Source organism: Aspergillus foveolatus (genome assembly GCF_047715535.1).
Source record: "Aspergillus foveolatus strain CBS 279.81 unplaced genomic scaffold BDW70scaffold_60, whole genome shotgun sequence".
Classification (NCBI taxonomy): Eukaryota; Fungi; Ascomycota; class Eurotiomycetes; order Eurotiales; family Aspergillaceae; genus Aspergillus; species Aspergillus foveolatus.
In genome coordinates this window covers 1-13,490 of record NW_027396124.1, presented here as the reverse complement: position 1 = coordinate 13,490, position 13,490 = coordinate 1, and the positions used below count along the sequence as shown (strand labels likewise).

The following is a 13,490-nucleotide window of genomic DNA, read 5'->3' as shown; positions in this document are numbered from 1 at the left end:
GCGTCGCGGAACGTACGTTCCGCGGGCCCCTGAAACATGTTAGATCTAACTGAAGGCATATATGACAGTTGGTTATCATGGCGAAGCAGAACGTATCCAAACAGAATATATGCCTCGCCCTTAAATAGTTGAAGCATCAGCACTCCATATGCTAGCGATAGCTTCAACGCGCAGGGGAGTATCCTCCCATTAGATAACGCTGGCTCGAATATTAAATTGGCATTGCCAGGACCTGAAATGCTGCTACTGGGTATGTCCAGGAGGGCTAGTTGGTTGGCTCTTTTAGGGCAACTCAAATTGTAAACCTACAAATCCATTGTTCAGAATCTCATAACCATTAAGTGTATAACATGACCTCAATCAATCTTCCGAATATATATCTCAGCAACAGCAGTCGTCGTCATCATTCCCATTCCCTCCACAGCAACCATCGCAGCAGTCACAATCGCAATCACAGTCACACCCACCGCAGCAGTCATCATCCCCGTCGTTCCCACCTCTATTTTGCGTCATAGATTCAGGAGATGTATACGGCTGCTGCTGCCCATAGCCATTGTCGCTATACCCCTCGTTGCCGTTGTCATACCCCGGACTCTGAGTCTGATACCCCTCGTTCCCGCTCTCATACTCATAGTCAGATGGTTCTGCATCGCTCGAATCTTCCTGCCGCTCAGCTTCAGCTTCAGCTTGCAACCGCTGCTCCTCTTCCCACTGCTCCCTTTCCCATGCAACCCCCGCTGCTGCACCGGCCGCAGCCCCAAGCGCCGCTCCTGCAACAACACCTGCAACAGCCTTATCCCGATCTTTCCTGTCTTGCTCTGCCTGCGCCTGCAACTGTGACTGATACCACATATATTGCTCGTACTCATACTGCCTCTGCGCATCAGCATGCCGAATCTGTTCCATTTCATGGCCCATTGCGGCGCGGTCTCTCTCATACTGCGCTGCAAGGGCAGCGTTCTGTTTCTCGAGGTGCTTCTGGTGCGCGGCAGATTGCTTATCAAATGCCCTTTGTTGCGCAGTGGCGTGCTTGTTGAATGCTTTTTGCTGTGCTGCGAATTGTTTCTGCACGGTCTTTGCCATCTGCGCGTTCTCTTTCTGGGCGGTTTGGTTTAGCTTCGCTTGGGACTTTAGTGCATTTGCATGCTGCGATATCTGAGCGGTGTGCTGTTTTAACTGTTGGCCGTGGTGGTGCTGTGTTGTTTGAATGTGGGAGAGTTGTCTTGTTTGCGCTGGAACCGAGCGGGGATGAGGGAGGGAGTGAGGGCGAGACCGTGCTGGAGCTGGAGGACCACTGCCCAGAGGCTGAGGAGGATGGTATGCCATCTGCGGTGGTGCGCGAGGTTGAGCAGGTCTGGTGTAGGCCGGTGCTGGGGGGTGAGGATGGGGATGGGAATGAGCGGTAGGCTGAGAGTGAGACCGGCCATGAGGCTGAGGGATTGGTTTACGGCGGGGTGGTGCGGCCATTTTGGATAGAATATCCTGATTAATAGGCAGTCAGAACATATAGCTCAAGATGTAGCTGTAAAAATGACTGGAGTGAATGGAGCCGAACCTTGCAGAGAGATGGATCCGGCGTTGCTCTTATACCCTCTGTCCTCAGAGGTCCAGCGAACCCGATTCAAAATAGCAGCCCCTACCTCATGCTAATAATCCTAGGTTTATTTACTATTTAGACTTACAATCTACTGATCCGACCCCAAAGCACGGTTAGAGACTAAGCAATATCGCCCCCGTTTGGTGGCCCAGCGCTGCCCTATTTAGGAAATCCACGAGGCTGCCATGCACGCCCGAACAGCTGGCCCTTGGCGACGTTTCCTTGGCTAATTTTAGTCTGCATGGGATAAGTTTAAACTCTTCCAAGCGTCATGCAGCGAGTTCATTGGATCAGAGCTAGTCTAGACGTGTTTCAAGGACGCTCGCTGCTGGGGCTGAGTTCGACGCCAAAGGCTGAAGACTTCACAACTCCTTCAGTGGATTTGAACACTGAGCAATAGCCTGGCCTTAGAAGAAATGGTTACTTGTTCTGCAGCAGAATCTTAGTTCCGTGATACCTGTCCCTTCTTCCGTTGTGAGGCTGGAGTTCAAGATGAGAGCTAATAATGTAGAGCATGGAGAGCTCCAAGCCTGTTTTGATTGTTTCTACAGGGTCTCATCACTCTGAGATGGTATGTTAATCTAGTTGCACTGCCAGTGTAACCACGCACGTCTCCTTTCGGTTTACTGTTTATTCTGAGACTTGTGAGTTAATGGGCCATAGAGGGCTGATCCAGCCATTGTCCGGGATTTTAATCTCCAACCAAGGGTAATGTATCTGTTGATCGGTTGCGTTATCGCTAATTATAGTGTCTGACAAGAAACAGGGTTTATTTACTGACTCAAGAAGAACCCTGCCGGTCTTACGGCGACGCTTCTGCCGAAATTGGGAACCAAAGAAGTATGCGAGATCCATCTCAAAACAGATAAGGCTAGGCCAGAGAGGAGAGATTTGTCTACTGAGTGGAGATTATATGCTAAGATCTATTCTAATCGCACTATGCAAACTCCCAATACCAGTACCGTACCAGCATCGACGATATCTAAGTCTCATGCTCATACCCACTACGCGCCCGAAACCCCGGCCCCTTATAGAAGAAGACCCACGGAATCGGCGCCATCACCGTCGCCAGAAATCCCAGAAGACTAGTCGCCCAGTCCACCCCCAGCGCGTCGTACATCTGCGGGACGAACAGCGGGAACGCAGTGGAAAGGGTATACCTTGTCAAGCTTGACGCCCCGCTTGCAGACGCCCCGTACTTAGACCCATACACGTCAAGCATGTAGAAGTTACAGGGGATGTAGATAAGCATACTGCCGAGGAATGTCAGGCCTTGTGCTACGATGGGGACCATCCAGTGGATATGCGGTTTCGCCGTCCAGGCGAAGAGGAAGAGGCCGGTAGGGAGGATGAGAGAGCCGAACATGGCTGTGTAGAGCTTGAGCTCTGGGGGCGATCCGCCGCCCTCGGTGTTGTTGTTTCGGATTCGGAGGGCAGGATTCAGTTGCACGATCCGGTCAACTGTGAAGAGGACTAGAGGCGCGCATATGCAGCCGGCTACCATGCCTAGGAAGGAGAGGCCCTGACCAGAGGGGGAGAAGCCGTAGACGTCTGCAAAGACGCGCGGGCTGGCGACGACGAAGGTGTAGAGGAGGGCGAACTGGAAGCCACAGTAGAGGCAGATGAAGCCGACAAGGGGCTCTGTGAAGAGCATATGAAGAGGGCGGACGATGGTCGAGGTGATGAATTCTTTAAAGAGCTGCATCGCGGTTTGGCGCCGCACATGCAGGACACCTCCGCCACCCAGTTTCTCTGCGCGCTTTCGCAACAGTATCGGCCTATATGACTCTCTGATGAAGAGAGCTGGCGGATGGACGGCTGCCGCCATGATGAGTGGTGTCCATACCGTCCATCGCCAGCCGCGCTGCTCTACCACAAATGAACCAATCAAGGGACCCATTGAGCTTCCTATCGTCGGGATAGCGTAGTAGATCCCCAGCGGAACGACTCTCCTAGATGGGTGTGTGTAGTCAGTAATTGTCGCCGCTGCCACTGAGACGCCCGGTGCTGCGAAGACACCAGCGACGAAGCGGCACACTATCAACGAAGCGATCCCCTGCGACGCCCCAACACCGAGCGTGAAGAGATCCACCATCGGAAGGGTAAGGAGATAAACGAACTTGCGGCCGAATGTCTCAGAGAGTGGAGAGGAGATCATCGGTCCAAATGCCAGTCCCAGGGAGTATGCCGAGAGCGGAAGCAGGGAGACCGTCGTTGACACATTGAAGTCTCTTTTGACCTGCTCATGGCCGGAAGAGTAGATGGAGGCATTGACAGTGGTTGCGAATCCAATCAAGCCGATGACAGTCGTTGTCAGGGTCTTTCTCAGCGTGGACCAGTTGCGCGGATTCCCCGGGTCGTCGTCACTGTCCCATTCTTGGAGTCTCCTCTGTCTTTCGTCCTGGTCGTCTGCGAGGTCTATTTGCATCATGTTAATGCTTCGAGCCCTGGAGGTTGCCAGCCAAGCAAGTTTGTGAGACAGTGCTGGATAATAGAAGATTTCGGCTATGACTATCCTTAACCGAGACCAGGCCAACGATGCCGGAGATCTGCAAAGTCCACCCAATTAGAGGCAGCGTTCACAGGTCCTCGACAGAGCTGGACTGCTCGGTGAGTCAGTCCAGCCCGATCAGTTGTCAGCTTTTTAAAGTGCGTTCGGAAACTCTCGGCTCACCGTCAAGAGACCCAATGTGCGGGGAATACTAATGTCACGCGTCGGGCCGCAAAGGGCTGGATAAATATCCGGCTCTGACTCAACCACGCCTGGGTAAGCTAAGTAATAATCTAGATACATCAGTAAGTTACTACATGTAGCAGTGAACTTGCTGCCGACAAACAGCACTTATCAGGCGGTGCCATACAACTCACTTTATACCCCTTTCAGGGCACGGCCAGCAGTTATCGTAATGCATTTGCCCGAGGAGGGCCGCCGGTAATATCGTTATGCTGTTCTTTATGATGAATAGTATTCTCTTTGAGATGTTCTCTGGGGTAGACATAATAGCTGACTGCTATCTCCGAGAAAGACAAATACGGAAGACAAGTACTCGACGGGTCATGATATGAATCAAAAGTATCTCCTGGTCATACTGGTTAGCCATTATCTCAGTACATAATCTACAAGATAGGCAAGCAGGTGTGATTGCCGCTGTCGCCGCAGTATCTGGGGATGCGGGGCTCCAGAGGGTTGGTGAATGAACCCAGCACTAAAGGCCAGCACCAACCGAGCGAAATTATCAGAAGATGGATATCTTAGGAATAAGTATATTGCACGCGGAATCATCTCCGCCGAAGTATGGGCAGCCGTGCTGGGCTTATCTCCACAGACTGTGCTTCCTTATAGGTTCCCAACTATACGTAGTAGGGCTGACATCTACCCGCCCACCAAAGAACAGGCCCACTGTCAGCCCTGCGGGGAAGACTTTTATACAAACATCAGAAGCAGCTAGTTCGTTTTTAGAGGCACTTGTATATCTAAGGAGGAGGTGGATCCTGCTCTCAGTGCTCTTCGTGGTCTTACCCCTCGTCCTCTCTCCCGAATCATGTAGAGTCTTGTCCTCCCAACAGTTGGGTGCGAAACACCCACCAAGGCACAATGGTTAATAGTGCAGAACGACTTGTCATTCGCCCTTTCCAATCGCCCTGGTAAGACTCAGGAGTATGGGCGTCTTAGTCCGCACGCCTTCTGTGGCGCAGTCCCTAGCAAGCAATCTTTTCTGACTGGTTGCGGCCTATCAGCCGCCTGTAATACCCCGGTTTTACTAGGGAACCAGCAGGGATGATAGTGGCTGAGCCAGATTGCCTTAGCATCAGGCAGAATAATAAACGAAGGGTGGCCGATAAATACGATCTATCAGCCGCCGTACCTATCTCCTTGCATAGCCTGGCCACCGACACCTTTACTACTTGTTACCAGCCGGCAAGCTAGCCCTTGACATTGCTAGAATAGGTCCAAGCCAGCCGTCATACTCGCTTCAATCCAGTTTCACAGTCTCTGATACTACCTAATGGCGTATAATGACCTGCCCGAAAAATCCACCATGCACCACGACCAACCGCCAGCCTACACTGAAACAGCCTCGACGGCGGCTTTATTAGTAGGTCCAGCTCCAGGGCCCCCCTCCAGCTCACACTCATCCACCGCCTCAATACCGTCTGTATCCATCTCCCTCTCCAGTACTACTGCCACAGAAACCAGCCCAAAGGGCGGCGATACCTCCAGCCCTTTCGCCATGCTCTCACTCGGCGACTCGGACAAACTCCGCTTCATTCGGTTCCCTGACCATCTAGTAGTGATCGCCTCCGAAGTGATTACGAAGTTATGGCCAAAGGGAATCCAGAAGACGCAGAACTTCGACGAGAGTGTGCAATTCAAACTGAAAGGGAATCCACTCGGATACAGCTTTGACGGCGAAAAGGCCGCCATCAGGGTGACGATTATGGGTCTTTTGAACGCGTTTGCGAAGGAGGGCTGGGTTGTGCTTCCGGCTGGCAAGGTCGGTAGGATGGGTCGGGGCGATTCTCAGAGTTATGGGCAGGGTGGTGCGTTTCCGTCTCCTTTATCACTCGAAATTCGCCGGTTTAGGATGTCTATTGACTGTGTCGACATCTAGACAGCCTAGTCTTCCACCGTCAACACCCGCAATCGCGCTCCTGGCTCTGCGTCTCGTTCGACTCGGCCGACCTCTTGCACCTGCTCAATGCACCTGCCGAGCTTACAACCTTCCTACTGGCCTCTTTTGGCGACCGTATCGAGAAATGCAACAAAGACTTCGTCTCGGGGAACTTCGAGCTCAAGTTCAAGGGGAACCCGTGGACAAAGAACGGCGCTAAGGGCGCAGTGCAGTGCCGACTGATCTTGCTGGACCTCATGCAGGGCCTCGAGGAGCATGGATATACCATGTGCGCAGCGTTGGATATCGATGGAGGCCTCGGCGGGACTGAGTACAAGAGCAATGGGGAGGCGTGGTTTTGGTATCGATAGTCTAATCATTAACTCCAGTGGGCTATGCTCGGATCCTCATTCGTGATGTCAGCGTAGTGCTGATGCCGATACTGATGCTGATAATAATGCCAATGCAAAGGTCTAAAAATATGACGCGATCTGCCCAAAGGATATGCTCAAAAAAGCCCCCTCTTCCCCCTGAATCTCCACAACAGCCACCAAAGCCCAAGTAGCTGTACTGCACCGCCGATCATCAGAACGCCGCACCAAAGCTGAACATTGACGAAATTCAGATTCTCGCTGCCTCTCGACCCCAGATCCGCCAAAGCTCCCGCAATAGGCGCTCCTATCAACGTCGCGAAACTCGTGATGCTCTGCGCCATCCCCATCCACGCGCCCAGAGCCGACGAATCGGGGCAGATGTGCGGAAAGACGCTGGGTGGAAGGGGAACCAGGGCGCCAGATATTCCGCCTACAATCGCATTAGCTTGCGCGAGTACGCAGATACTAGAGTCCGGGGATAAGTATACCGTAGAAAGCAGCAAAAAGGATAAAGCGTGCCAGGGTCGTTGCGCTGATCCAGGCCATACAGAGCACACCGCTAGCAATGCCAGTGATAATCCAGGGCACCATTGCGCCAAAATAATGTGCGATGGCTGTTGTAACTACGCGGCCAATTATAGAAGATGCTTGAGAGATGATCAGGATGTAGAGCCCCATCGACCGCGAGGTATGTAGCTTGGTCTCCGCATAGATCGGGATGTAGTAAAACGGGGACATGTAGCCGAGATAGAGGAAGAAGTTTGTGAGAGTGTAGGACCAAAAAGGGAGGTCTTTCAGGGCCGCCGTATCGAACAGCTGCCTTTTTCGAGCTGCCGGTCTCTGGGCCCTGCTGCGTTTCGCTGTGTCCGCAGTGAAGGATACCATGACTCCTGCGGCGATGAACAGTCCCAGCATCACAAACCCGATTATCCTCACTGTCCACGCGAAACCCACGCGCGGCAGCAGCTGCTCAAACATGAGCGTATAAATCACACCCCCTGCGGGCGCACCCGCCGTCGCAATCCCCAATGCCAATGCGCGTTTCCGCACAAAGGTCCGGCTAACAATTGTCAGACTGGGGATATAGAGTAGCCCAAACCCAAGTCCGGCGCAGATTCCCTGCGACAGCAGGATCTGGTAATATTCTGTAGCTAGCGAGAGCATCATGATCCCAAAGACAGACAGGAAGGAGCCGATGCTTATGAGGTGGACGTAGTACCCAAGATCGAAAAGCGGGCCTGAGACTAGCCCGCCCATTATGAGCAGCCAGGATTGGATGGTTCCCGTCCATGATATGGCGGATGTTGATGTTGAGGGGAGGAAGTCGAGCACATAGAAGCTCTGGAAGGAGCCGAAGGCGAAGGCTAGGCCCCTAGCAGATGGGTCAGAAGGGAGTTACTGCGCTAGAAAAATCAAGGAGACAACCAAAGGTTAAAGAGAATGAATAGGGTGCTGAAAACCTGCAGCCAGCCGCGGAGTCCGCCTTCTTTGGCTGGATGTGATGGTACTGGTACTGGTACTGGTACTGGTACTGGTGCTGGTGCTGGCGCTGGCGGTTCATTGAGGGCTATAGTGGCAGTGGCAGACGCCTTTTCTGGATCGTTCTCTGTAGAGGTGAAAGCCATTATTTACATGAGCAAGAGCTCGGCCTCTGCTATGCCTCATTTGGTTCGATAAATTGAGGCTAGCATCAGCCCGGTGCCGTAACAGGCAGAGCAGAGCAGGGTTTATATACGATTGGTGATGCGTGCCGACTCCCGAGGCTCGTGTCATTTGTAATTGGTCTCGACTCCAACGAACGGTCAAACAAGATGCAGCCAGCGGTTTTGCGACTGATGACGAGCAAATCGAGCACGCCAACCTCGGCCTGAATGGGTTGCCCCCGCATTAGATCTCGGCTCAGTGCCCGCTATTAGTCAATCTATAGCTAGTCTAGCTAGGAGTGGGGTACTAGGGGACTGCGCTCCCCTTGAGGAAATGGTATTTCTATGGGTCTAAATATCACCTGCAAGGTATCCCTGACTGATCATTTAGCACTCCTTGCGTAGGGCACGTAATGCATGGCGCGTCAATTCCAGGACTGCTCTATACCTCCAGCTGCCCCTTCTTCCTCCCCATCCCCTCGTAGAACTGCCGCTCCTTATAGACCTGGACATCCTCGCCGGCGTAGATCCGGCCCTGCTTCTCCTCCTTGACCCGCAACCGCCTTACGCGCATGACATCGTACTCGACATTCCGCGTCAGCCACCACGTCCACCCGTTCGTCAACCACGCCACCCCAACCACGGCCGCGCAGATCGCAAATGGCGTCTTGTATCCGTTGTATGCGAAACGCGACTGGAAGAGCTGCGGCCCGATCACGCCGCCGACTTGGCCAACACAGGACTGGAAGGCGAGTGTGAACGCAGATCCAGTCATGCCCTTTAGGGACGAACTCCGCCCTATGGTTTTGTCAGTTGCTGGTCCTGCAGAATAGCCGTTGAGAGGGGACGGGAGGGAGACGTACAAGCCCAGAAAGGGATAAAGTAGACGGCATAGAACATTGTCCCGAAGACGCAGGCGATATATATTCCGACTTTGTTGTCCAAAACCGCCAGCAGGATGAAGAAGAGCAGCATCGGCCCAATGATCACGGACATGATATATGCCGGTCTAGTCATGTATGCCCTCTTCAGGAACCATCCAGAGAAGATGATGGCAATAACCGACGCCGCTGCTGGAGGTATATTGAGCAGCTGGTTTCGCGGTAGACCCGCGAAGCCGAGACTCGTCGTAATGGTTGGTAGCTGCCAGCTCAATGCGTACCCTGCAAAGTTGATCAGGATCTGCGTGATCATGAACGAGTACGTCCTCTGATCCTTCAGAGCTGCAATCACCTCGCCCTTATCGAAGCTGGTGTCGCTTTCCTTTGGAGCGTTCTCGGACAGGCGCGTTTCCACATATTCCTGCTCTCGCTCAGTGAGCCACTTCTTCGTACGCTCTGATTTCGGCCAGTCTGGAAGGACGAAAAAAATAACCCCGGAGAAGGCGATAGTGAAGAGGCCTTCAAGGAGATACACCCTGTGCTCCAGCTTGTTAGTTCCTTTTTGCCAGTGTCGGAGCGAAAACAGACGCACCATCGCCAAGCACTCAAGCCCTGCAACCCATTCATGTACGAGATGCCATAGGTAATGAGCGATCCAATAATCCCTGATGTATTCTGGAACCCGAACATCCACATAATGGGCGTCGCCATCTCATCGCTGCGATACCACCCGCAGAGCTGCGCCGCAATGCCAGGAAACATGCCGGCCTCGCACAGCCCAAGAAGAAAGCGCAGGGCGTAGAGCGCGTACTTGTTCTCCGCAGCTGCATGGCAAGCGAGGACGATGCCCCAGGTAAGCATGATCCGCGACTGCCAGAGACGCGGCGTGAGCCGTTTCTGCAACAGATTACTGGGAACTTCGAACACGATGTAGCTTATCTAGTTTGGGATCAGCAGAATGCACACAACGAGATAACGAGCAGCATACAAAGTAGATCGACTGGACCCAGTTGTACTCGTTCGTGGTCATTTTCAGCTCCGTCAGCACATTGCGCTCCTCGCCGACCTGCAGTACCTTGACGGCTGCGGCATTGGGTATAGTCGATCTGACCAGTCAGTGTCCATACCAACCTCAGAAAAGGCGACGTACCGTCTTGATAACATAAACAACGCCGATCAGCCAGAGAAACCGCCTGTTGACCTTGCTCATAATCCGCTTGTCATCCTCTGGCGTAAACGAGGAGAGGAACTCGCGTCTTCTCTCCTCATCGCTTGCTTCGCTAGACGCCCTTGCCACAGCGCCAATTGGACCTTTGCTCTTAACTGTCCCCATTTTGGCGGAGGCAATATTCCAGGGGTGGTGCTATGTGGAGGTGTTGGGGGGATGGACGCAGGTGGGAGGTTTTTATACCCATCCTTACTATGGCCAAGGCACTGCTATCAGGTACTTGATCGCAGACGAGTTGTGGAGGTCTGCAGGGGCGCCCCAATGGCGTAATAGCAAGCTCCAACGGTGCAAGAGATTAGATCGAGAGACAGGCAATCCGACAACGGGATGGCGTGCGCAGGCCGACAGCAGCAATTAGGGACATACAATGCACTGCCTAAGTATGGCCTTGGCTGCGGCCCTTAACCAAGAAACCTACTTAAACTTTACCTTATCTCCATCATAGCATTGCATCATCCTTGGCTGGGATTGTTGAGGCAAAGATCGCTAGTTTTGGGGTTCGGCCATATCTGAGACTTCCAGCCCACGCCGCTTCCCGCTGTGGGTGAGCCACACCGTAATTTCCAACCACACCGTAATTGCCAATATTCTATATTTTACTATTCCATACATTTCATTCACCCAACGTGCCAAAAACCTCTAATTTTGATGAAACCCGAATGGTTAAGGCCTGCGAAGCCACCCAAGCCAAAGTAAAACCCAATATCCCAATATTGCCTTGATTGCGCGTGAATATGGCGTTCCTCGTCGGACACTACAAAACCGCGTTAGGAAGGTCAGCCAGCCTCGTACGGCCCGGAAACCAGTTAATAAGGCACTTGAGGGGTATCAGGAGGAAGCCTTGATACGCTGGGTAGCCTTTATGTGTGATATCAACATGCCAGTGACGCCTAGGATACTAGAAGAATGGACATATCGGGCACTTAAACGCGCTGGTAAGCCTGACCAACAGGTTAGCAAGATATGGGCATATCGCTTTGAGAGACGGCTCCCAGGTCACCTCAAACTAGGCCCGGTGATACAAGAGATAAAGGAATCAAACAGTATCCAGGCCGAGGACGCAGGGTTGCTATCACACTGGTATAATCAGCTAGCAAATGTGGCCAAAGATACACCAGCTCGGCTGGTATATAACTTTGATGAGTGTGGTTTCCAACCTGGCAAAGGTAACCCAAGGAAAGTGATTGGTTCAAAAGGTGCTCCTGATCTTGCTGAATCTGAGAAGGGTGAGAATATCACAGCTATTGATGCATAGCTGCAGAAGGCTGGGTAATGGACCCATTCTTTATCTTCAAAGGTGGCGGCATCTTCATGGAATCTTGGTTCAATGAGAGTGAGGCTTTACCACCACATACGGTAATAGCCACTTCACCCAATGGCTGGGTTTCAGATGAACTAGCCCTTCAATGGCTTCAATGTTTCATTGAGGCAACAAATAAGCATACAAAGAGGGGAGGGAAACGGATCCTTATATTTGATGGCCATGGCTCACACCTTACCGTTGAATTCTTGCAAAGATGCGAAGATAATGGCATTATACCTTTTGGATTCCTTCCTCATACTACTCATCTTTGTCAGCCATTAGATGGGAAGCCGTTCCTAAGTTATAAACAACACTTCCGACATATTAATAATGATCTATCTTACTGGGCCGGCGAGCCAGTAGGGAAGTCAGATTTCCTACGAGTGATCGGTCCGGTGCGGGAGAGAGCCTTTAACCAACTAACTATCCGTGGAGCATTCAAAGATCGTGGCATCTGGCCAGTTGATGGAAGTAAGATTGTTGACAATCTTACTATCCAAGCATGGGAACAAATCCCAGATATCTACATGCCTGATTTGTCAACACCCTCTCCGCCACCAACAGCTATATCATCATCCAGCGTTGATATTTCACCTCCAAGGGCAATTCATGACCTTGAGAAGAACAAGGCAAAGTTATCTAAACATGCAGATCTTCTCACACCAAAGCTACAACGGAACCTTCAACGGATATTTGAACATAATCGAATTGCCGCCGAGAACCTTACTATGGCAAATGAAACAATCAGTCAAATAAGGGCTGCACAAGCTCCCCTACAGCGCCAACCAACTAAGAGACAAATTAAGCCACTCAGTCAGGATGGCATACTAAAAGTACGCGATGCAAATCGATTAATTGCAGCAAGGAAGGCTAAGGAGGCTGTTGCGGAGGAGAAGAGGTTACAAAGACAGTGGAAGAAGGTGCATGGTAAGAAACCACCACCAGCATCTATACAGAAGAATAAGGTATCAAATGAATCAGTAAAGGCAGCAGAGAAGTATGATGGGGTTTTTAGCTTAGATAGCCAGGCAATGTATTGAGAATAGCTTCAAATATAGAAAATTGGCAATTACGGTGTGGCTCACCACAGCTGGAAGCACGCTCCACCAACATGTTCGAACTGTCATATTATAGGGCATACTAGAACAAGGTGTCCTAATCCACTTACTAGCTAGAATTTTGTATTTAAAGATAAATTTGTGGGAATAAAATTGCATCTAAATCTTTGTTTCGGCCATATCATGAGACGCGGCCGACTCGCTTACCGAATACGTTAATTCTCTTCTCCATGCTTAGTGATATGGAAATGTCATGTATATGCCAGCTTACGCCACGTGACATCGTGGTTTAGGCGCGATCTCCAACCCCTGGGTGACCCCTCAATATATCAAGAGCAACAGACAAGAGAACTATCGTCAACGAGATAGATTATCAATTGTCATATGGCATCCGATCCTTAGTAGGCTACGTTGGTGTAGTTGATACAGCTTCCTTCTGCCCTTTCCCCTTTGAGCGTATCCATAACACTTAGATTCTGAATATGAGCGCCAGAATGGTTGTTTGAATATTCTGATTGGCTTGCCATCTTGGGAACCAGGATGCTTTGACCAACTGCTACTTAACCCATCTACACTCAAAATCCCTTTGTAATAGCAGGATTCTCGCCTGGAGCAATAGGGAACTACCATCTCCGCCAAACCAAGATCGTGCCTCCGGAAAGCCCTCTGGTCATGGGTTGATCATTGACTAGCCTGGCTCTGTACTATGGAGAACTGCAGCAGCATACCTCCACGTCCAGGCATAATAGACGAGGAATATAAGGATCAGGATGATATGGCTGCGCAAGGCTTT

General features: G+C 51.5%; 5 protein-coding genes across 5 annotated transcripts; 1 reads left to right on the top strand and 4 right to left on the bottom strand.

Moving 5' to 3' along the window:
- Nucleotides 1-381: 381 nt before the first annotated feature.
- BDW70DRAFT_170842 (uncharacterized protein) lies at nucleotides 382-1,467 on the bottom strand (the record flags this gene model as incomplete). The annotated part of the gene is made up of 1 exon (XM_073743035.1): nucleotides 382-1,467. One exon carries the CDS (start codon nucleotides 1,465-1,467, stop codon nucleotides 382-384), a length of 1,086 nt encoding a protein of 361 aa, XP_073592799.1.
- An 826-nt stretch (nucleotides 1,468-2,293) lies between these two features.
- Nucleotides 2,294-4,207, bottom strand: BDW70DRAFT_142425 (MFS transporter). Its single transcript, XM_073737925.1, has one exon. The coding sequence runs from the start codon at nucleotides 4,026-4,028 to the stop codon at nucleotides 2,580-2,582; it is 1,449 nt and encodes a 482-aa protein (XP_073592798.1). The 5' UTR covers nucleotides 4,029-4,207; the 3' UTR covers nucleotides 2,294-2,579.
- Nucleotides 4,208-5,478: 1,271 nt separating this feature from the next.
- On the top strand, nucleotides 5,479-7,291 carry BDW70DRAFT_142423 (uncharacterized protein). Its single transcript, XM_073737924.1, has 3 exons — nucleotides 5,479-6,138; nucleotides 6,210-7,014; nucleotides 7,073-7,291. Exons 1-2 carry the CDS (start codon nucleotides 5,605-5,607, stop codon nucleotides 6,579-6,581), a joined length of 906 nt encoding a protein of 301 aa, XP_073592797.1. The 5' UTR covers nucleotides 5,479-5,604; the 3' UTR covers nucleotides 6,582-7,014; nucleotides 7,073-7,291.
- Nucleotides 6,609-8,234, bottom strand: BDW70DRAFT_170840 (major facilitator superfamily domain-containing protein). Its single transcript, XM_073743034.1, has 3 exons — nucleotides 8,010-8,234; nucleotides 7,073-7,956; nucleotides 6,609-7,014 (listed from the first exon to the last, which is right to left on the bottom strand). The coding sequence occupies exons 1-3, from the start codon at nucleotides 8,207-8,209 to the stop codon at nucleotides 6,719-6,721; spliced, it is 1,380 nt and encodes a 459-aa protein (XP_073592796.1). The 5' UTR covers nucleotides 8,210-8,234; the 3' UTR covers nucleotides 6,609-6,718.
- A 435-nt stretch (nucleotides 8,235-8,669) lies between these two features.
- On the bottom strand, nucleotides 8,670-10,441 carry BDW70DRAFT_170835 (major facilitator superfamily domain-containing protein; the record flags this gene model as incomplete). Its single annotated transcript, XM_073743033.1, has 5 exons — nucleotides 8,670-9,025; nucleotides 9,091-9,644; nucleotides 9,701-10,047; nucleotides 10,097-10,183; nucleotides 10,259-10,441. 5 exons carry the CDS (start codon nucleotides 10,439-10,441, stop codon nucleotides 8,670-8,672), a joined length of 1,527 nt encoding a protein of 508 aa, XP_073592795.1.
- Nucleotides 10,442-13,490: the final 3,049 nt, after the last annotated feature.